This window comes from Lepidochelys olivacea (genome assembly GCF_965140295.1).
Source record: "Lepidochelys olivacea isolate rLepOli2 genome assembly, chromosome: 2".
Taxonomy (NCBI): Eukaryota; Metazoa; Chordata; order Testudines; family Cheloniidae; genus Lepidochelys; species Lepidochelys olivacea.
In genome coordinates, this window is record NC_140412.1 from 108,987,581 (window position 1) to 109,011,452 (window position 23,872).

Genomic DNA, 23,872 nt, shown 5'->3' on the forward strand with positions numbered 1-23,872 from the left:
CCCCACCCCAAACAGCTTTCGTCAAGCAGACCTCTCTGGTCCCTTAAACTGCCAATGTTAAAAGATTAGTGGAGACTTGTCCTTAGCTCAAGCCCTCAAAACAAGGGCTCATATCCATTTTTGTAATTTTCTTTCCATAATAGTGCACTGTATCCATACATGTACAGTAATGATTCACCAAATGACACTTTACACAAAGGCACCATTACTGAACAGGTTTGACTAAGATGAAGATGAATCTGCTCTTGCTAAGAGATGTTATAGTTGCAACACTAACTTATCTGGCTAGCTGTCTTTTGAACAAAGCATATTGGTTGCAACAACAATTTGCACAAAGTTAGCACCCTATACTGAAGAAGTCAGGATTTTCAGGATACATGCATTTTATTTCACATTATGGCATGAAATGGATTTATATTTTGGAACGTACAACCAAAACATGAATCACAATCTAAAACATCCAGACAATGTAACTCCACTCAACCCTATTAGAACAATCTCTACAGAAGAGAAGTTCACATTATAAAATCCACAACAATGCATCTCTAGACTTTGACTATCCCAATTATGGGTCTGTTTCCGCTCCCACTGACTTCAATGGGAGGAGGATCAAACCTCAGGAAAACCTGGACTTTAGATTTGTAGGTACATAACCTATACTCCTCAAAATGCCTTCAAATCTCTCCTAAAATTCACCTCTGTTGTGATGCAGACAATAGCTAGGCAGTGGGTATTCTGGCCTGCTGTTTAATATACCAGATATAATAATGACACTGTTACCTTATTCTCCCTTATATAATTTCTGCCATCATATGCTTAGACTGTAAGCACTTCAGGGCCAGAACTGTCTTTTAATTGTGAGTGTGCAATGGGGTTGGCACCCACCTCTTGCAAGTGCCCCCCTTTGGTTGTGTGTGTCTGCATATTTTCAGTAAGAACTCCTAACCCTGGTATGGGGCAGTATCTCCTGGGCTTCTTCCCTGGAGACATTATCTTCTGGTGGCCCTCTCTGGGCTCAGTCCCTACTCAGTCCCCGCAGCCAGACAGGAGCTTTTTCATTGCTCTCCTGGTCCCTGCTAGCAAACTGTCTTTGGCTCAGTCCTAGCAGCCAAGCCTCTCGCTCCCCTGGTCCCTGCCCATACTGAGCTATCCATGGCCCTGCTGCTCTTCCAGCCAGGCACGCAGTCCTCTTCTCTGCAGCTCCAAGCAGCAACTAACTACTGCTTTGTTCTACAGCTTCTTTTATCAGACCTGCCTGGCGTCTGATTGCACATTCCAGCAGCCCTTCCTCGCAACCACTGTAGGCCACTTGGAGGACCACTCCAATGCTCCTTTCCTGGGATGAGTGTGGGAGAACCTTGAGGCCTCCACCAGACAGCCTTTGGGCCTAGTCCACAACATCTAGCACAATGGTACCCTGGTTAAATGTTGGAACCCTCCAAGCATTGTAATAACACAGATTAATAACAATGCCTCTCAATTGTTGCCTTTGTAGGGAGAGTATCCGATTTTACAAGCATGCATGAGGTATCATGTCCTTGCAAAATCTTAGACTTGACATGTTGCTGAGCAATATGTGGAGATCTAACAATGCCATAATGTAAATATAATTTATATAATCCATAATCTGTTAGTCTATCCTTAATTGTACCAATTGACTCTATGACCTGGTCCCACAAGCCTTGCTTGGGTGAAACTCATTTACTTCAGCAGGAATTTTACCTAGGAATGAGGGATCAAGATCTAATAGGGCAGCCAATGAGTGTTGTGTGATTAATGCAACTATATACACACAATATTACATTATCACCCCATTTTTAGCTCTTCATAATTATTTTGAATTTCTCCCTGTCAGCTGAATTTTTCTGTGCCGGTTTCTGTCTAAAGGTGTTTATTTTTAAAAATAGTTTGACCATTATAAAAAAAATCTTGCAACTTTTTTTTTAGCAGAGCTAGAAATGAAACAGCTATGTGGATAGTTGATAGCATGAGACAGAGTTATATAAATGCGAATATTGAGTAGAAGCAGGGAAGTGGAATTACCTCTGTATTAGGAATTAGTGAGACCATTACTGGAACACTGCATTCAGTTCCACAGGTACTAGAACTAAGGATGCAAGGGGTGCTGCAGCACCCCCCTGACTTGAAGTGTTTTCCATCATATACAAGGCTTACAATTTGGTTCAATGGCTCTCAGCACCCCCACCATACAAATTGTTCCAGCACTCCTTTCCAGTTCCAGTGTTCACACGTCAAAAACAATGCTGAAAAATTGGACAAGGTTTGGAAAAGAGCAACAAGAATGATTTGAGGTCTGGAAATCCTGCTTTACCACAAGACACAAAAGAAGCTTAGTTTACGTAATTTATCCAAGACAAGGGTAAAAGGTAAACTTGATCATGATCAGTAAGTGCCCACGTGAGAACATGATTTCTCATCGTGGGGAATACTTTGTTTGCCAGATTAAAGGCACAATAAGATCCAATGGCTGGACATTGAAGCTAGAGAAATTCAGACTGGAAATAAGAAACAGTTATTCACTTCCTTGTAACTGTTATTCTTCAAGATGTGTTATATAGGCCGTGCAGATGTGTGTGTGGCGCATGCACCGGTGCCAGAGAGTTTTCCCTTGCGGTAACAGTAGGAGTGGCCTCACTTATGACCTGACCTCCCTTGTGCTCCATGCTCCACCCATTTTTCAGTTCCATCGTACTGGACTGTAGATGATAGGCTCAGATGCATTGGGGAAGGAGGTTGGGTCATGTAGCAGAGATATGCAACATCTTGAAGAACAACAGTTATGAGAAGGCAAGTAACCGTCGTTTCTTCTTTGAGCAATTGCATGTATCCATTATGCTGTAGGGGACTCCCAAGCTCTTTTTGATGGAGGCCGGGCTAGGATTCTCTTCAGAAGGAGAACTTTTGCCATTCTTGTGTCTTCCCATGATGCTGTAGTAAAGTATAGTGCCTAGCAAACATATGAAACAATGACCTCGTTGCTGCTCTGTAGATGCTGAAGATAGCGGTGTTTCCCACAAATGCAGTAAAGTTAAAATGCACCATACCTGAGTGTGCTGACACCTTCTCAGAGGATGTGATACTGTTGGCAGTATGGTATATAACAATGCAGCTGAAATCTATTTGGAGAGCCATTGTGCTGGAACAGGATGACTTCTCATTCATTCCACACAGGATACAGAGAGCTGAGAAGAAACCCAATAACGCTTTGTTCTACACAGGTGAGAGGCTCAGGCCTTGGTGCGTATCTAAAGTGTAGTCTAAAATAAAGAGTTAATCCTTGTGACCATGTGGCTTTGGGAAAAAATTGCAGGTATATTGACTGAATGGGGTGGAAATCTGATACTATTTTGTAAAAAAACCTAAGGATCTGGCTCGAGCTGCACCTTGTTACTGTAGAATGTAGACCAAGGAGGATCCATTTTCAGGACCCGTAACCCCACCCTGCACCTCCTTGCAGATGTGGTGGCTACCTTCACTGAGAGGTGTAACTGAGAGCAAGAGGTTGAGGGTTCAATTTGAGGGCCAATAATTGCTGACAGAACTAAATTCAAGTCACAAGGACAGAAAAGTCTATCGAGACCCTTTAGGAACCTGGCTGTTATAGGATTAGAGAAAACAAACCTTCCACCAATACAGGGGTTAAACTGTGCACCTTAATGGAGCTGACTGCTAGACTTGACACTTTTGAGATGTAAAAGGTAGTCCATAATCTTTAGAATTGTAGACCACGCAGGAGACACACTGTTGCTAGATCAAGTCCCAATTAACTCTATTCCCAATAAACTCCCAGGACCATCCCAATGAACTCTGTCCTTTGGAGTGGCAACAAGATTGATTTTTTTGTTTTATTTTCAGGCCTAAGCAGTTGAATAGATAGAGAGTTCAATGGACACTGCTCTCCACCTAGTGACTGGAGCAACTCCATATCAATCAATTGTCCAGGTAAGGATACATGTGGACATCCCAAAGTCAAAGATAGGCTGCTACCACTGCTATACACCGAAGGATAGTATGGTGAACTGGTAATGGTCTCCTCCTCCCATGAACCTGGGCTGTCCTCAGAAATAATGTGATTCAAGCTGCAGCAGTCACAACTGGATATCAACATAGACTGAGCAAGAATTGCATAAGTCAAGAGATGTGGCATCTTATTGTGGAAAGGAAAACTCCTGAATGCTAAGACCAATGACATATTAGAAAAAACAAAGGAGGAGTACACAAAAGCAGACAAGGCAGTGAAAAGTGATGCAAAAAAGATAAACGGAGATATGTTGGAGACCTAGCAGCTGAAGCTGCTGCTATGATAGGAAACCAGAGTCGTTTACCAAGTGACTAAAACCCTGTACAGAAACTCCAAACAAGAAATGGGACAATAAAAAGTAAAGATGGAGAAATGCTCCTGTCCCCCTCTTCTCCTCTACTCCCCAATCCCTTTTTCCCATGTCTCTCTCACCCCTACTCCCTCTACAATCCAGTCCTTCACACTGTCTGGGTGTCAGCAGGGGAACCACAGAAAGCCAAAGAGGGGCTCTCTGCTCTCAGTTCTGGTGCCTGACACTACAGCAGTTGGGAGAAGCAATTGCAGTGCAAGTCTTGCTCAGCTGCTGAAGCTCTGAGATGGCGCATGCTGAGTGCAATCAGAATCTTCAGAAAATTTAGCTGCCAAACTCTATCAAGTCTCTACTGAGCATGTGCTAACAGATTTTCAGAGACCTAAAACATGGCCACAGAGGGAAAAAAGCATACTTCTGAGTTCAGGACAACTCCCCTACTAAATGTCATGTTCCTGATTCAAAGGATAGTGGCACTAGAGCTTCTCAACACAATAGTTGTAATACTTTATTTTTAAAAGACCACAAGTTGTCCCAATCTTGTTCTTGAAAATGGCTGAACCATTTTAACTGAAACTTTCACAATAAATTCAACCTGAGACAGAGACACAGCTTGGAAAATTTCAGCCTGAATAGTTAAAGTTTGGCAAAGTGCTGTTCTATGAAATTTTTAGTCAGACAAACAATTCCACACTTGCATTCAAGGAGTAACCCCACACGTACGGTCCATGAGAGGTCATGCTGTGTAGAGGACATTTTGTAGAGCAAAAGGGCATCCTTCTTGCTGCGTGACCACATACATATGGTGCCAGACAATCATCCCAGGGATACAGCTGGTCAGGAAGTCATATTCAAGGATTTCATGGGCATGCAATGCACATGGTGCATTCATAGATGGCACACCACACAACTGATAAGCAACTGAAAACAGGGACTTACAATGAAAAAGTCAGGCAACCTTGATAATAGGTAGTGCTACCAGCTCCACCGATAATGAAAAATGTCAGCAAAAACTAATCATCTCTGAGCAGGTGAATCATTTCAAAACAATTTTGGGGACAGGTGAATTCCCACGTCTGCCTCCCTACTGAGGCCGTGGCTGCTTGTGAGGGCTTAGCCTAAAAATCCCATCCCAAAGAAGGGCAGAGAAGTGGTAGGCCTATCCTATCCAGGGGGTGGCGTGTGTCTCTCTCTCTCTTTCTCACTGATGGCCTGGGGCAGGGATTGCAGCCTGGCTCGCTCTGAGCTCAGCTCCAGCCCAGGCCACTGCTGCTGCTTCCTGTCTGGCCAGCAGGGAGAGAGGGGGTAGCAATGACAATGTAGCAATTACGAGTCCCAACCTTGCCCAGCCCCCAGCAGCCTTTGCAGACCCAGGGAAGACAGTAAAACTCTGGCCAGAGAGGAGCTATGAAAAATCAAGGGAATGGGGGGCAGAAATCAAACTGGGGGCTGCCGCAAAGCAAATGGCACCCCTGCAGCCACCAACTTGTTAAAAGGTCACGTCAGGCTAGGCACCCCCTGAGTGAAGGGCCAATGCAAGAGAACTTATGCTAGTTTCAGTCTTGTTTTAAAAATGGTTTAATAATTACTTTACTTATGTTTGTTTTGTTTTAGTAGAATAGCACTCTGTTGTTTGTTTGATGACAATGAAAAATGCATCCCCTAACCATTTTAAATACTTTATTTAGTGTAACTGAATAGGAGTGTGCTTCTGACTACTTTAATGGGTTTGCAATAGAGTCTTAAGTCTTTAAATATAGGAAAGTGCCCCCATATAGCTTAATAAAATCTTCCTAGAAACAAAAATTGCAACAGTATATCCCAAATTTCCCAGCAAGCATACTATTAAAGGAGATTAACAACTAGTGGATAGATAGGAAAGTAAATTTTAAGAGATGATTTAGTAGTAAAATAATTCACATAATCAAAATATAGCAGTAAAAAAAAAAGAAATGCTACATATAAGTGAAAGCCAATAAAATTAATTAAAAAAAAATTAGTGAGACTATTGCCAAATTTAAGTTTTGGTGAACTTAACTAACATCTTAATTTATAGTGCTGAATGGCTCAACCAACAGCATTAAAAGCATTAATGGTCACTTCACTACCAAACATCAGAGATGAAGCCTGGGCCTCTGGAATTTTGGCATCATTAGTAGATTAACATTTTTATGATACCACACTGTCACTATCAGATCACGTACTTTCATTGGGGTGGAAAAAATCTGAGACCTACCAGTAGTTACATAAAAGTTCTGTGAGTTAGCTATTCTGTCTGTGCGCTACATTTACAGATATATTAAGCAAAACATGAAGCAAAAGATTCACCAACAACAAAATAAAATCCAGATTTGCAAGAGTTTTTTCTATAAACTATGGGCATGTTTACACTTATCTCTGGAGCGATCAATCCAGCAGGGGTCGATTTATTGCATCTAATGAAGATGCAATAAATAGACAGCGAGCACTCTCCCGTCGACTCCACTACTCCACCGGAGCGAAAGGCGCAGGCGGAGTCGATGGGAGAGCATCAACAGTCAATTTACTGTAGTGAAGAACACTGCGGTAAGTAGATCTAAGTACGTTGACTTCAGCTACGTTATTCATGATCAATCCCCCCCTCAGTGTAGACCAGGCCTATGATGGGAAAGTTTCTTCTGTGAAACTCAAAGAACTATTTAGTCAGCAAATCACTGTTTCATTTCATTCATCTACCCCACACCCTAATGAAACTTTAGGAGTCCAGCAGTCATTTGATGTGATCCCTAAAGTCGACAATGTTGAAATTGGCAAAAACAATGAGGAGTCCTTGTGGCACCTTAGAGACTAACAAATTAATTTGGGCGTAAGCTTTTGTGAGCTAAAACCCACTTTATCAGACGTTTTAGCTCACCAAAGCTTATGCCCAGATAAATTTGTTAGTCTCTAAGGTGCCACAAGGACTCCTTGTTGTTTCTGCTGATACAGACTAACACGGCTACCACTCAGAATGTTAAAATTATTTTTACCAGTTTGAAATTAAATTTTCAACAATACAAGTTGGGTCTGTAACAAAGTCAGTGGAGGGAATCCAGTAATTAAGTTTTATTTCTCTCCTGTTTGGCTGTCTTCTTTTCTTTGGTGTGATACTAAGTAGAAAAATCAATTAAAAAAAAGTAGAAATCTTTTTGAAGTCTAGTGAACCCTTTTGTTTTAGTGTGTGATTTCTTTTTTGTGTCACAATATAGAGAAGTAATGAGAACTGGTATTAAACTATCAAAATAAACAGCTATGCATACTGCACAAATACATTTTAAGCTGAATCAAAATTGAATAGCACAGCTGACAAAGGAAATTCTCCCTCTGCTGATGTTAAATGCAGACTGGAAACCGAGGAATATGTTTGAATGGAAGCCCAGTAATACAACCACAAATATGAAACAATTTGAAAAACAGATGCAAATAGAGAGTATAACTATCAAAATACTTTTAAAAGGACGAATTTCACTACCCTTCTTAGACAAATACAGCTCCAGGAAGTTAAAATCCAGAAAGAATACCCTGAGTCAGGCCAGAAGAATCATCTTGATCCAATACAGAAAGCCTCCTAATTATTTTTTAGACAGTAAATGATTTAAAGTCTAAATAAAGTCATCTAAAAGTATTACAACAAAGTAGAGATATGAAAATCTCTGATTATTATATATACGAACAACTGGCTAATCTACTCTAATATGTGGGTTTAGCATACAATAAATTTAACAAGTGAAATGTTAACACCCTAATGTCACAACATCTCATGCATTTTTGGAAGCAAAATAAGAGACAAAATTCCTGACTGAAGATGGTTTTTATGGAAGACGACATGTACTGGAAAAAGCAAACAATTATAAAGTATTTGGCAAAATTATGCTGTATGAAAGAAAAACAAAACAAAAAGCTAGATATTCTCTCATTTTAGGACATCAGAAACAAGCACAGATAAGCATTCTCAGCTAAATTCTCAGCATTCTCAGATAAATCTTAAAAACAATTAAGTTTAATATTAATTTACTATGTTAATGAAAATACACCTTTTTGTTCCTTTTAAACTGACACTCTGCTTCTTTTCTGGGTTGGTGGTTCTGTGTTTTCAGACTTCAGTTGCATAGTAGCATTTATCATTTTTTCTTAAAGGCCCATTAGAAAACATTACATAGGGTCATAAAAAACTAATTTGTCATGGTGCCCCATATAGCTTTGAGAAATGACAGGGTGGGACCAAAATATTTATCTTGGCCTAAGCATTTTCTGCATTAGCAGAGGCAGCATCCAAGACTTAAACATTTTATAGGACAATCCATAGATAATTTTAACCATCTTAACAGAAGAAATTACTGTTTACTTTAGCTTTAGTTATACCAAAAGCACAAAAAAGTAAAGATGACAAGTTTTTAAAAAAATTATATTGAAGTCCAAGATCACTGGAGTGCAGCTCAAAAGCAGACTGCAACAGTATTAGAAGGGAGTATATTGTTTTCAGAATTCTGACCAGGGTGAAGATTTATCTTAGAAAAATATTGCCCCTGGATTGAAAAGACAGACAGAGGAATACAATATTCCAAGTAAAGCTGAGTGTGAACTGTATTTTTGGTTTCATAGGAAATACTGTGATTTTGAAAAAAATTCTTTTCCCTCTGCCACCTCAGTTCATTCCACTGCCAACCCAGAAGACCATGATAGGACTGAGAAAGAGGGGAAGATGGGAAGGAAGTGCGAATATGCAAAGTCATCCCAAAGAATTCCAGTGACAAGTAAGTATCCATTTCTTTGAGTCTCTATGTATTCCCACTTATGGGTACTTTGTCAAACAGTGTTGAACACCTTGGAGATGGGAACAGAGTCCTAAATGAAAAATGACTAACTCTGCTCTACCAAATGTGGCAACGAGAAGATCCAGCAGGTAATGTTTACTGAACGTGCGCACTGACTTCCAAGTATCAGCCTTGCAGATTTCTGTAATAGGAACCAATAAAGCAAAAGACACTGATACAGCTCTAGCAGAATTAGACGCTACCACAGTTGGCTCAGAAACTTGAGGAAAAAGTCTGAGGAACACACTGTGACCCATAGGATTCTTAGCATAAGAAACAAACAGTCTAGATGACTTCCCAAAATTTTTAGTTCTACCTAAGCAGTAAGCAAGAGCTCTTCTAGTATCTCAAATATGTAACAGACTCCACTTTACTAGCATGAGGCTTGAGAAAATTAGTCTACCAGTTTTATGTCTCATTGATGGGAAACACATGATTTTTGGAAAAAACCTGGAATTAAGTCTAAGAACCATTTTATCTTTGTGAAAATTAGTAGTGGGTCAGGCACCAGCATGTGGAAGTCACTCACCCTTCTGGCTGTGGTGATGAAGACCATTTAATAGTTAAAGAAATAAAAGTTATATAAAATAATGAACACTCTGCCATGGGTTCAAAGGCTGACCTCAAAAGCATCGATAATACCAAATTAAGGTCCCAAAATGAGACAGGCACTTTTAAAGGAGGATATATGTTAGATAACCCCTTCATATACCTTTTGACAGAGTTATATACAAATAATGATCTAACCTCAACCAAATCGTGATAAACTGAAATAGCAGTTGAGTGAATTTTTAAAGAAGAATTAGACTATCCTTCAGACTTTATGTACATTAAATGCTCCAGAATACAGAGTATAGCAGCTGTCGCTAGAGAATTAGATTTTCCTTCCATCCAAGTGATAAATCTAGTCCATTTTAATTGGTAACACTTTCTCATTCATAATTTTCTAGAACTGAACAGTACATTCTGTATCAAGGAAGAACATGATTGCTCGAGACTTGTTAAAGTCTGATGGCTGACACTGTCAGATGAAGAGACTGTGGGTCTTCTTGGAGAATCCTCCCTGGTTGCTGTGACAAATATCTAATATTGACAGTGGAAGACGCAAGTGCAATCCATCTGACAATTAATGAAGGTCTACATACCATTGCTGTCTGAGCCATGCTGGAGAAATCAAAATAAATTTTGTCCTGTCCTGCCAAATTTTCTTACCACTTTCTGAATTAATGGAAAGGGGAGGAAAGAATAAAGCAGGCCCTTTCTCCAATGGAGAAGGAAAGATCCAACAGGAATTAACAGGCCATCCCTGCTCTTGAAAAGAAGATGGGACATTTTTGTTGATTTCCATTGTAAACAGGTTTACCCAGGGTAAACACCAATGGGAAAAGATGTCTTGAGCTACTCAATCCTTCAGGAACCACTTGTGAATTTGAGAACTGTCCCAGCTGAAATAGTCTGCTAGCACATAGCTTTCCCCTGTTAAATGCAGGGCAACTGGCTAGATACTGTACAAAATATGCCAATCTCATAGTCTGATCACTTTGGCACATAACTCGAATGAGTGAGCTCCCCATTGTTTCTTCAGATAATACACAGCCGTCATGTTGTCCATTTGTTCACATAATACATAGTGGTCTAATGGTCCATTGCTACCTGAATCACACTCCCTTGTTTATGAGGGAAGAAAGATCTGGAGAGCCAGATGGATGGCTCTTAATTCTAACACACTGATGTGTAAGCTCTTTTCTTGGAAAACCTAATGATCCCAATTGTAAACTGAGCCAAATGGGCTGTGTTGGATACTTCTGACATTATCACCACCAGTGGGGTTGGGGACTGAGTAGCACACCTCAGAGAACATTCCATCTGTTTGTCCACAACTCAGCATCTGGAGATAAACATGTGAACACTGTCTTAATCGGACAAGTAATCTCATGACATCCAATCTACATTGACTGAATTCTGAGATGAGTAACAGGGTTTACATAAGTGGTAGCTCCCATCAAACCATCTATTTGGGCTATTTTTTCCCTCCCATTCCTTTCCAGCTATGAATTTGTCAGTGCTCAACTGATGCCTACAGACTTGGTGAGAGATGGCATCTGGTTTACCAGCATCACAGGGGTACTCGAATTAATGGCTGGTACATTTAGAACAAACTAAAGAAAATATATGTAGCCAACATATAGCATTTATTGCTGCATAACTGATGTTGTACTTACATTTTAAGAAGGGCTAAATAATTGACAATTAATAAAAAATTGCAGTTATGTAGATGTGATGGTCTCCCAGAGGTACCCAGGGTTGTGAGGAACCTTGTTACCACCTTCCCATAATATGAGAGAGCCTCGTCTGTACCTCTATGTATGTGTGTACACATAGCACTAGGTGTGGGAAGTGTCTCAGGGCCCGCTGCCATTTGGGCTATTATTATGTTTTGTTCAGACTGTTTGTGACTTAACTGGTTCATAGTTATTACATGTTTTGACTGACCACCTACCTGCGTGTCTTGCTTCAATTTCCTTGTGTTTGGGGATTGCTTCTTCTGGAGTGCCTCAGAACATAACACACTGGCACACCATGTCCTCTTAGTCCCCACGGGCTCCGCAGTCCCTCTGCAGGCAAGCAATAGGCACACACCAACCCCCGAGCACATCCACCGGACACTCTCAGAATACTAGACCCCACTGTTGCCAAAGCAATAATATATAAAGCTTACTAGCCCACCTTAGAACACAGCTCCATTTAACACAACACTTAGATTTGATTATAAGGAAAGCAAATATTTCTTTATTTAACAAAGAATAGAGCTTAATATGATAGCAAACCAAAATATTGGAAACAAAGGGTTACATATACAACACCACCATAACACCCTTCCCATGGTCTAAACTTAACCAACAGGTTATCTTCCTCTCTAAAGAAGTTTATCTTACTCAAAGTTCTTCCCAGAGTTTTCAGCCAAGCCTTTCATGAAGCAAAACGAGCTCGGTTTACTTCCCCAGTGAAGTATCTCTTTTATCCAGTGAATCTCTTTTTCACGCCCAGGTGCATCAGGCCAGACCTTTGCTCTTCACCTGAAAACAGGATGCCCCACCTCCTGCTGTTTATCTCTTCCTGTTAGTTTTCTTTTGAATTCCCTACCAGTTCTTCATTAGCACTTGACTGGTATACTAATAAACTTCTTGACTGGTATGCTAAACTGTAACACAGACAATCTCCTATGGTTGGCTAGGGAGATAAGTGTCTCCAACCTCCTGTCTGAAGAAGTTTGTCTCAAGGCATGCCACACCTTTGAGAGACCTGCCTTTAACTACAAGGCCTTAAGAACATAACTTCCAATCCTCTTACATATTATCCACAAATATATCTGACAATGATTATGATGACCAGTGTGACACAGGCTTTCACTAGAGACATTACATACCATTCTTTGACAGACCAGTATGTAGACACCAGACCCAAGGGATCTCTTTAATCCTTATGTACTTCTGTGCCCTCTGCTAGTTAGCACAAAGTGGTCCCTGGGTCACAGTAGTCTTAGCTGAGAGTAATCCTGTGCTTCAAGTTAACTGATAGTTTGCATGAGTTGGAAATTTTTTTCATTGCATATTCAGCATTGCACATGGTTAGATGTATTATGAGAGATTTCACCATCTCCTGAAGCTCCTCAATTTGTAGTTATTGCATGAAACTAGACTTGATAGACAAATGGTCTGATATGGGATGACAAATCCTTTGTTTCCAGAAGAAATTTAGAAATATTTAAAGAATGAACTGTTTTAGAACCCTATTTTTTCCTACCTTTTCTAGCCCTGCTGCTGGTTTTTCAGAATTAGTAATTATTGTTAATTAGTATTGGACATTCACAGATTTTGCTCCTTTTACAACACCTTGCAACTGACTTCTTTAAACAAAGAGGAAATTTCAGCTCCAAAATATGGGCACAAGTTTGACAACTAACCTGTAATTCAAAGTTAGAAAACAATTTCAAACATATTAACCATTAGGAGTCAAAACATACAACATCAAGATAATACAAACTGGGTTGATCAGGAAAAAATAATGTGTATATCTATGCCAATTCCACTGCTGCTTTGTCTATTGTTTAGTATTTTGAAGCTTTTCCACTACATTAAGGGTAAGTACAAAATCCCAGGGGGAGCAACCAGAGCAGTCTAGCAAGCAGATATACTGTACAGGCAGCAACCTACTCTCCTTGGTGCAGACAGCCAGGTGTGTAGGTTGGTGCAAAAAGGACAAGACCATCCTCCTGCCTCCTTGTGTAGTGCATCAAGAGAGTAGACCCTACATTCCACAACACAGGGACTCCATATATGACAGGCCTTAGAGCACAAGGAGGAGGATCTGGGCCGTCTCAGGGTAAGGGCCTGTCACAATCTGTCCCTACATGTAACTTTTATAAGCACTTCCCATGTGGTTCACGATTAGAACTTCCCATCTCCAGTATCTATGGTTCTGTAATAATCAGTTTTCACTCTAGCATAAGAAAATGATTGGACATTAAGCTGTAGGTTAACAAAAATTGTAAGCTATACTAATTTTTCCCTTTCATATGGTTTGACTGTGCACTTATGGAAAGTCAATATATACTATTGTTGTTCTTCCACGATACTTTAGCTCCCCCATGAATAATTCCACAATATAAAAATAATGTAACTTCTCAATATGTGGCAAACAGTATATTTGATTCCATATTTCATGATTGTTTACTTAACATATGAATCCTGAAGGGTTACAATATTACATCTCTCAGAGTAACAGCCGTGTTAGTCTGTATTCGCAAAAAGAAAAGGAGGACTTGTGGCACCTTAGAGACTAACCAATTTATTAGAGCATAAGCTTTCGTGAGCTACAGCTCACTTCCTCAGATGCATATCGTGGAAACTGCAGCAGGCTTTATATATACACAGAGAATATGAAACAATACCTATTCCCACCCCACTGTCCTGCTGGTAATAGCTTATCTAAAGTGATCATCAGGTGGGCCATTTCCAGCACAAATCCAGGTTTTCTCACCCTCCACCCCGCCACACAAATTCACTCTCCTGCTGGTGATAGCCCATCCAAAGTGACAACTCTTTACACAATGTGCATGACAATCAAGCTGGGCTATTTCCTGCACAAATCCAGGTTCTCTCACATCCCCCCCACCCCCATACACACACAAACTCACTCTCCTGCTGGTAATAGCTCATCCAAACTGACCACTCTTCAAGTTAAAATCCAAGTTAAACCAGAACATCTGGGGGGGGGGGGTAGGAAAAAACAAGAGGAAACAGGCTACCTTGCATAATGACTTAGCCACTCCAAGTCTCTATTTAAGCCTAAATTAATAGTATCCAATTTGCAAATGAATTCCAATTCAGCAGTTTCTCGCTGGAGTCTGGATTTGAAGTTTTTTTGTTTTAAGATAGCGACCTTCATGTCTGTGATCGCGTGACCAGAGAGATTGAAGTGTTCTCCGACTGGTTTATGAATGTTATAATTCTTGACATCTGATTTGTGTCCATTTATTCTTTTACGTAGAGACTGTCCAGTTTGACCAATGTACATGGCAGAGGGGCATTGCTGGCACATGATGGCATATATCACATTGGTGGATGTGCAGGTGAACGAGCCTCTGATAGTGTGGCTGATGTTATTAGGCCCTGTGATGGTGTCCCCTGAATAGATATGTGGGCACAATTGGCAACGGGCTTTGTTGCAAGGATAAGTTCCTGGGTTAGTGGTTCTGTTGTGTGGTATGTGGTTGTTGGTGAGTATTTGCTTCAGGTTGCGGGGCTGTCTGTAGGCAAGGACTGGCCTGTCTCCCAAGATTTGTGAGAGTGTTGGGTCATCCTTTAGGATAGGTTGTAGATCCTTAATAATGCGTTGGAGGGGTTTTAGTTGGGGGCTGAAGGTGACGGCTAGTGGCGTTCTGTTATTTTCTTTGTTAGGCCTGTCCTGTAGTAGGTAACTTCTGGGAACTCTTCTGGCTCTATCAATCTGTTTCTTTACTTCTGCAGGTGGGTATTGTAGTTGTAAGAAAGCTTGACAGAGATCTTGTAGGTGTTTGTCTCTGTCTGAGGGGTTGGAGCAAATGCGGTTGTATCGCAGAGCTTGGCTGTAGACGATGGATCGTGTGGTGTGGTGCAAATTGGATACTATTAATTTAGGCTTAAATAGAGACTTGGAGTGGCTAAGTCATTATGCAAGGTAGCCTGTTTCCTCTTGTTTTTTCCTACCCCCCCCCCCCAGATGTTCTGGTTTAACTTGGATTTTAACTTGAAGAGTGGTCAGTTTGGATGAGCTATTACCAGCAGGAGAGTGAGTTTGTGTGTGCATGGGGGTGGGGGGATGTGAGAAAACCTGGATTTGTGCAGGAAATAGCCCAGCTTGATTGTCATGCACATTGTGTAAAGAGTTGTCACTTTGGATGGGCTATCACCAGCAGGAGAGTGAATTTGTGTGGGGGGGTGGAGGGTGAGAAAACCTGGATTTGTGCTGGAAATGGCCCACCTGATGATCACTTTAGATAAGCTATTACCAGCAGGACAGTGGGGTGGGAATAGGTATTGTTTCATATTCTCTGTGTATATATAAAGCCTGCTGCAGTTTCCACGATATGCATCTGAGGAAGTGAGCTGTAGCTCACGAAAGCTTATGCTCTAATAAATTGGTTAGTCTCTAAGGTGCCACAAGTCCTCCTTTTCTTTTTGCGAATATTACATCTCATTACTTGCTTCGTTCCCAATTCACTCTAATACTGGTAATGAAGTAATGCCAACTGTTAATACAACTCTGAGAACATGCCTGCTGTGAGCTACCTAGCACTATCCTTCAAAAAAATTCAAAACCAAATAAGAGCAAGCTTTCCATAAGAACTAAGAATGTTTTAAGAGAGCATAATCACAAGTATAATTGCTTCAATATGATATTAACATTACCCTCTTTCAATCTAACTTCTCCTACTTCTATAGTTGCATTTGCCTGACAAAATCATCCACACCAAACTGACAAAAAATCCAGATAATCTAAATAGCTAACCTCAGTAAAAGTGTGCTGTTATCTTCATTACCACATTTTTCATTTGTCACATTCACTTATTCAATGTTGTTTCAAATTAGATAAAATTTCAAAATGGATATTTGATATAGATACCACAATATTAATAATAAATAATGTCATATATATTCCTATTTAAAATGTTTATTGCATATACATTGATGAAAAGCATGTCAAACAATGGTTATTCCTGTATCATCTAAATTATTTATCAAGATTAAAACACATTATCCTGAACTGCAATTTCATACTTCATTGTTGATGAAAACTTGTAACCTTCACAAACACATACTTCCAACTGGAGACAAACAGTGTAACTGGGGATAAGGTCTCCTCCCCTTGAAAAGACTGTTTTTAATACACATGACTGAGAATATATAGTGATAGACATAAGATTGACAACACTGTTATAAATTATTCTCTCTCTTAATGTAATGAGCTATACTTGATGCTGCATGATTTATTCCACCAACTAGCACTAAAGAGATAAAAATAGCAACTGAACTTAACTCTTGCAATATCCTGTGATGGTATCCGCATTACATTAGTTAACACAACATCACTGAATGACTGCAGACTCTACAGGGGGTTCCAGAGGCAAGTGAGCTTGATGAGCCATCAATTTACTTCGCAATGATTTTTTTCAAGTAGTGATACATGAACCAATGAAGTCTGAGAACTGTTACTCTATACATTTATACCATATAGATCTATTAAAAAGGCAATTCTAAAATATGACTGGATTCCTGCCTCCAGGAATTTACAATCCAGTTCAGTCATGGGGGGGAAAAAAATCTAGCAGTTGATAGCACATGCTTCACGAAAGGGAGAAAATCTTGTAGTGAATTACTGATAGGCTTTGTGGAGGATTTGAAGGAGGAGGTTGTTTAGCTCACAAGAGCATTACATTTAATATATATAAAGAGCATTTAGAATCTTGGATAGATACTTTGTTTGGTAATGTTTCTCAGGAAGGCATTCTGTGCCAAAAATAATTCTATTCACCATATTTTTAAATTTTGCAATTTTTATTTGTCAGATAAATGTAGGGGCTCCAGCATGGCATTAGGGAGCACAAGCCACTGGCTGCACAGAGGTGAGAGATCACTGTGCAGCTCCCCCTTACCCCTGGGACACGGACTCAGTGGTGAGTCTGTACCCAACCGTAACACAATGTGTCATAAATATAAAGGGAACGGTAAACACCTTTAAAATCCCTCCTGGCCAGAGGAAAAACCTTTTCACCTGTAAAGGATTAAGAAGCTAGGATAACCTCGCTGGCACCTGACCAAAATGACCAATGAGGAGACAAGATACTTTCAAAGCTGGGGGTGGGGGTGGGGGGCAAAGGCTCTCTCTGTCTGTGTGCTGCTTTTGCCAGGAACAGAAAAGGAATGGAGTCTTAGAACTTAGTAAGTAATCTAGCTAGATATGCATTAGATTCTGTTTTGTTTAAATGGCTGATAAAATAAGCTGTGCTGAATGGGATGTATATTCCTGTTTTTGTGTCTTTTTGTAACTTAAGGTTTTGCCTAGAGGGATTCTCTATGTTTTGAATCTGATTACTCTGTAAGGTATTTACCATCCTGATTTTACAGAGGTGATTATTTTACTTTTTCTTCTATTAAAATTCTTCTTTTAAGAACCTGATTGCTTTTTCATCGTTCTTAAGATCCAAGGGTTTGCGTTCGTGTTCACCTATGCAAATTGGTGAGGATTTTTATCAAGCCTTCCCCAGGAAAGGGGGTGTAGAGTTTGGGAGGATTTTGGGGGGAAAGATGTTTCCAAGTGGGCTCTTTCCCTGTTATATATTTGTTAGACGCTTGGTGGTGGCAGCAATGAAGTCCAAGGGCAAAAGGTAAAATAGTTTGTACCTTGGGGAAGTTTTAACCGAAGCTGGTAAAAATAAGCTTAGGGGGTTTTCCAATAATAAATCAAAAGATGTCATTACAATTTTTCCATTTAGATTTTAAGCATATAATAGCTCCTCGTAAGAGATACTGTGGATCTTAATTGCTTCAAAATGAATCCTTAAACCCAGCATCACAGTCAGAAACATCCTAGAGGAACTCCAAAAGACCCATTTTTAGAACAGCAATACATCCTAAAAACACAGCATCATAAGAACTCTAATGAGGTTTTAATTAAATTTGCTTTTACTGTAAGCATACATTCTATGGAAAATAATTGTTCTTATTACTTTACAATACATAAAGTGAAGGATTAAGAGCCTCTAAAATTACTTTTAAAACACAAGCAATTTTTATTCTGTGTCACACAAAAGGATCTGAAATCAGAAAACTTTCTTCCCTCCTATTTTTAAGAAGGGCAAAAAAAAATAAATAAAAAAAAATTCAAATCATCATCCTCAATAAACCTTGAGATGGACCTTTATATAAACAAGATAAAGGGCACGTCTACACTTACCTCCGCAGCGATCGATCCAGCGGGGGGAGGGAGGGAGGGAATCAATTTATCCCATCTAGTGAAGAAGCAATAAATCGACTGCCGAGCGCTCTCCCATCGACTCCAGTACTCCACTGGAGCGAGAAGCGTAGGCGGAATCGATGGGGGAGCAGCAGCAGTCGACCTACTGCAGTGAACACACCGTGGTAAGTAGCTCTAAGCATGTCAACTTCAGCTACGCTATTTTCATAGCTGAAGTTGCGTAGCTTAGACCGACTTTGCTCACCCTGAGTGTAGACCAGGCCTAAGACCAATGAAATATTTCTGTGGAAATACTAACTCCTGAAAGTACTGGTGCATAATGTAATGAATGCAGGAATTAACTACAGCGGGCACCAGCAAGCACACTTTCAACATCTTTGTAATACAAATAATACATTAACCTACCACCAAGTCTATCTTATAAAAAGGAAATTACCTGTGGGAGTAAGATCTTGTAATCTTAAAGTTGATTTAGGTAACTTGAATAACCTTACCTTGAAAAGACTGTTTGGCTCTGTCCACTAGTTCTTCAACTGGATAACTTGCTAGGTCTCCTCTGGCATGCTTGGTTTTGCAGTAGGTACATGCATTGAGACACCTATTTAAAAGTTTAAAATACGTTAGTTTACTGTCAACAAATACCCTTCACAATACTTTAATACACACAGTTGTAGCAAAACAAAAATACAAATTTTATATGTAAAAGTGCAGAGTACTACCAGCTTAATTTAAAAAAAAACCAAACATTTTCACACTAGTAAATCCGCCATATAAATTGGTCTAGTTTATTCTTCCTCCCTATTTTAGAGAGATAAAACCAAAGTAATTTACTCAGACTTTAAAAGCCAAAGGATTAAACCCTACAGCCAGTGGAAATTTTGTGCAAGGACTACAGATCAGAAATCAAGGTTTTTCTAAAAAGTAACAGGCTCACAAGATTTTCACATGAAAGCCCTCTTTACAGTTTGAACTTTTGGCTATATTTCCCACCATTGCTACCTCCAGGTTCAGCTCCTGGGATGGCAAGGATGATGCAAGTGCAATGCCCAGCACCTGCTGCTTCTGGCTTTTAAGCACTGTTTTATGCAGACCTGTCTACATTAGTGCTCCCACTGTTGCTGGGTGAGCAATTTTAGTCAAAAATCCAAGTGCAGACTTATTCAGACTTCAGTGTTACCATAAAAAACAAAAATGCATAGAATCTAAGGACTAAGCCACAAATTTCCAGCCTTTTAGTCTAGAAATTAAACATGAACTCCACAGGCAGAATTACAACTCTATGTTCTCTTAAGATATTCAAATACGCATATAAGCCTTCATAAAATTTAGAAAAGAATTTAATGTGACAGATTCTTACCATTCTCTTAAAACCATTCTGTATACTTTAAAAATCTTGAAAAAAACAGAACATTTTCCCCTCTCTTGTGTCTTATTTGGCTTAACAATATTAATGTATGAAATAGTGAGGGCAGAATCATTAAATGAGAAGAGAGTTTGATGACCAATTGGTGGATGGGAAGCATTAAAAAAAACACCCATAAGAAACTGCAAGAACTTCAGTGTGTCTAATTTATCTGACAATATATTAAAGCCAGATTAGTTCACTGCAGCATGGATAGGAGGATCATAAAATGCTCACTGCAAGCTTTTCTGGGATTAGTCTTGGCAGTGCCATGAACATCGTAAGGCAGAAAGTTAACAGCAGATTTTTTAAAAGCTGACTTACTTCCCCATAGCCATTTAGTAGGCAGAAGTAGAAAGACAGAAAGAAAGATGTTACTCTTGTTCTTGGTTAAAATAAATAATGTTCATTATCACAAACACAAAACCACTACTTCGATATTATAAAGCATTTGGATGCCAGAAAAATAATAGTCTGAATATGGAAATCATTTTAAACAATAACTAATGAAATATAGTAGGGCCCAGAAGAGTTTTCTGAAGCATGTTAATAAAGATAAAGAAATTCATCAAACAACTACATGATTTCATTTATCACTTGGGCACATAAACTGTGTTGCCATCTGTCAGGATGTCTGCAACCCCATGGACTGGGAAACTAGTTGCCAGTGGCAGTTTTAAGAAAGGACCCAACAATATCATGGCTACCTGCACATGTCTTTGGTTTCCACTTATTCAGGATTGGGGCACCAACAACTGCAGCCCAACTAGGTCTAGGGACACAGGGAATTCAAGCAATTGAATGATGCCATTCAAATTGAATACAGGACTTTTATGGGATCCAGATGGAAAATCAGAGTCTGGCATTCTGAATAGCTGATTTTACTGTATCCCCAGTTTCAGGACAAAGCAACATGTCAGGTGAGGAGTGTCATGTATCTGCAAGCAAAGTAATGAAAACCAGGCACATAAGGCTGCCAGGTCTTCTGGAGGTTTACAGCTGGGTCTCAGTGGCAAGGCAATCCTGAGGTGGCATAGAAGGAGGGCCATGCTCTGAAACCAGCTGTGGCCCTGGTACACGTCTTGGCAGTCAGGGAGCAGACGCCAGACATGACTAGCTCAAAACAAAAAATTATATTGGGCTTGTGTCCTTTTTTGCTTTGTTACAATGTATAAATGAGGCCCAAAGATTCCATTCCCATGCTAAACATCTGTAGAAGGGGTGCAACCACTCTGCTTCCCCCTCCGTTGATGTCCCCCCAAATGCCGGGGGCTCTCCAACCCACCAGTGTACACCTTCCTGCAGACATCCTAAGATCCACAAGAGGTGACTATCTTAGGTGGTTTGCAGGAAAGAGAAGGAGACTTGGGGGTGCAGGAGGGATCCCCTTTCCTCACATCAAATAACATTTAAAAGTCAATGTATTGGATAAATCTAACAGCTCTGCATCCTGAAGCTAAAGTTGGGGTGGGGGTTAGAGCTAGAATAATATTTTAACTATGGTGACAACCACTTTTAATATTTGCCTGATTAACTTCAATTTTAGTGGAAAAATTCTTCTCTTTCAACTGATATTGCCTACAATTGGCACTCATTTTGAGGTCCAACTTCACAAAGGAAAGAGATTTTAGAAATCTTGTGTCTCCAGTAATGAATCAACATCCTATTTTAAGCTTGACAAAGCAGAACCATAGTAGCACTCCGATTTAAAATCTTAACTTTTAAAATCAGCTTTATCAACCAAACTTCGTTCCTGTGTGACAGAGCAAAAGTAGGTGAATGCAATAAGTATAATTTCATCTCTCTCCTCTGTTTCCGTTTTTGGCTAAAGTTAGAATACTTTTTCAAATATTTCCTTTCTTATGGATTTAAGGTGACAGTGAGGGGGAGGGAAAGCAAAATATATAATGGAAATCAATTGCCACCTGATCTATGAAGTGGCTACAAAGATAATAGACAGAGTACTTATAATAAAACTTGATTTGCATTGCACACCCCTTTGAAACAAACTGCAGCTTCAGTTGCTTGCCTCCTAAGGCTCTAATCATATTAATCAAGATTACCATTACACCTTCGGAATAGAACGCTTGGATCTCTGTGAGGACTCAGTGAAGGCCCAATTCTGATACTAGAGGGACAAATCATACTCTTGTATAAGGATCCCTAGTTGCTATTCACATGCTCAGGAATTACACTGAACAATACTTTTAGACATGCCAACTTTTCCATAAAAAACAGGAACTAGAAGTAAGTATACAAAGAACTGAAATTATTTACATTTCATAAAATTACTGTTTTGAAAAAGGAAAGAGTGCCAATTTCATCACCCTCTGTGAAAACAAAAGATTTTTACAGTTGAACCTTCAGGCCCGACCCCCTTTTTTCTTTTTCTCTCTTTTTTTCTTTCTTTCTTTCTTTTTTTTTTTTTTTTTAAAGGAGCAGACGTGAATAGGAAGAGGAATTAAATTTTAAAGTATCTGTATTGGGGGGTCCACACGCACCACTACTGAGCTATTTCTAAACTATGCCAAACTATGACTCAACTACGGTAATAAAAGATGAGGTCTCTCTCGCCTTACAATATCTTCCTAAAATTTCACAGCTTCTTTACGATAATTTTTTTTTTGCCCTGAATATGACATTAACCAGGATATTTCCATTTTTAACTCTCAAGGCAAGAAAATAAAAAGCAAATGGAATAATTCCACATAAAGGCAACCAAACAAGTGACTGGATATTAACAATAAAAAAGGTGCGAAAGTGAATGGCAGCATCCAGATTATCCAGTATAACCAAATGTACCAAACTCCAAAATAAAACAAAACTACAAATAGCATACTAGGGCAAATAACTTCAATTTTTTTTTTTAGCTGTCTGCACATCAGGTCATAAATGTCCAAATAAATGAATCTCTCCCTCTCATCTTGCTGTACCATTGATGGCGATGTTAGTATGATACATATTATTGTTCATATGTTTTTATTCTGACACTTGAGCAGTCATATTTGAATGTGAAAAAGCCTTAACTTTAGTAGGAAACCTGACTAGTAGTAGGTGAAGCTCCAAAGGTTTAGGGTCTGTTTCAATCAGCATCTAATAGTTCAGACATATATGATTCATGTTTAAAATTATCCAAACTTGGGTGGGATCCCGTGACACTCCCCCAACCACTCTTTCCCTAAAAGGCCTTGCTAGTATCGAATCCTTCCTGCACAACCTCTTTCCTCTACAGACTGAATGGAAGAACTAGCTTCCTCCTATCTTCAAGGGCAAGACCAATAGCCTTGATTCTCCCTCCACAACTTTGGTTTAATGGGCACAGACTCCCAACACAACCTAGAACATCTGGAAATATATCATAACAGCACCATTTTTCATGATATTTCAGAAGTCCCAGCCAGAAGATGCAAATGGGGAGGCGGGGGAGGGAGGAAGAGAGAAAGGCCACTTTACAAACATTTCACGTTAAGCCGGGTTTGGGTCTAAAAACAGAACATCTGTGTTCTGAGGAAGAGGAAAGAAAGGATCACTTTTTGCATATTTTATTGGAACCAATTCACCCATTACTAATATAGAATAAAAATATTCTTTGATATTCATGTAGTCTAGTCTATACCTTTCTTTTGGTAATCAAATTATATAGCAAAACAAAAGAAGATACACTTTTAAAATTCCATTCTGAAATACAAAAAGGGCCAATATTTACATACCATAATTTAAAATACTATTTGGAAATATATGTCTTAGCTCTCACTTGGCAAAAAGTGAAT

At 39.5% G+C, this 23,872-nt stretch overlaps 1 protein-coding gene across 3 annotated transcripts in view; it reads right to left on the bottom strand.

Annotated features, from left to right (window-relative positions):
- Positions 1-23,872, bottom strand: part of CDKAL1 (CDKAL1 threonylcarbamoyladenosine tRNA methylthiotransferase) — a 663,359-nt gene that overhangs the window by 350,091 nt on the left and 289,396 nt on the right. For all 3 annotated transcript variants that reach the window (XM_084618215.1, XM_084618213.1, XM_084618214.1), the window contains one exon: positions 19,195-19,298. In XM_084618215.1, the coding sequence (XP_084474341.1) occupies positions 19,195-19,298 (104 nt within the window). The remainder of the gene's footprint in view (positions 1-19,194; positions 19,299-23,872) is intronic.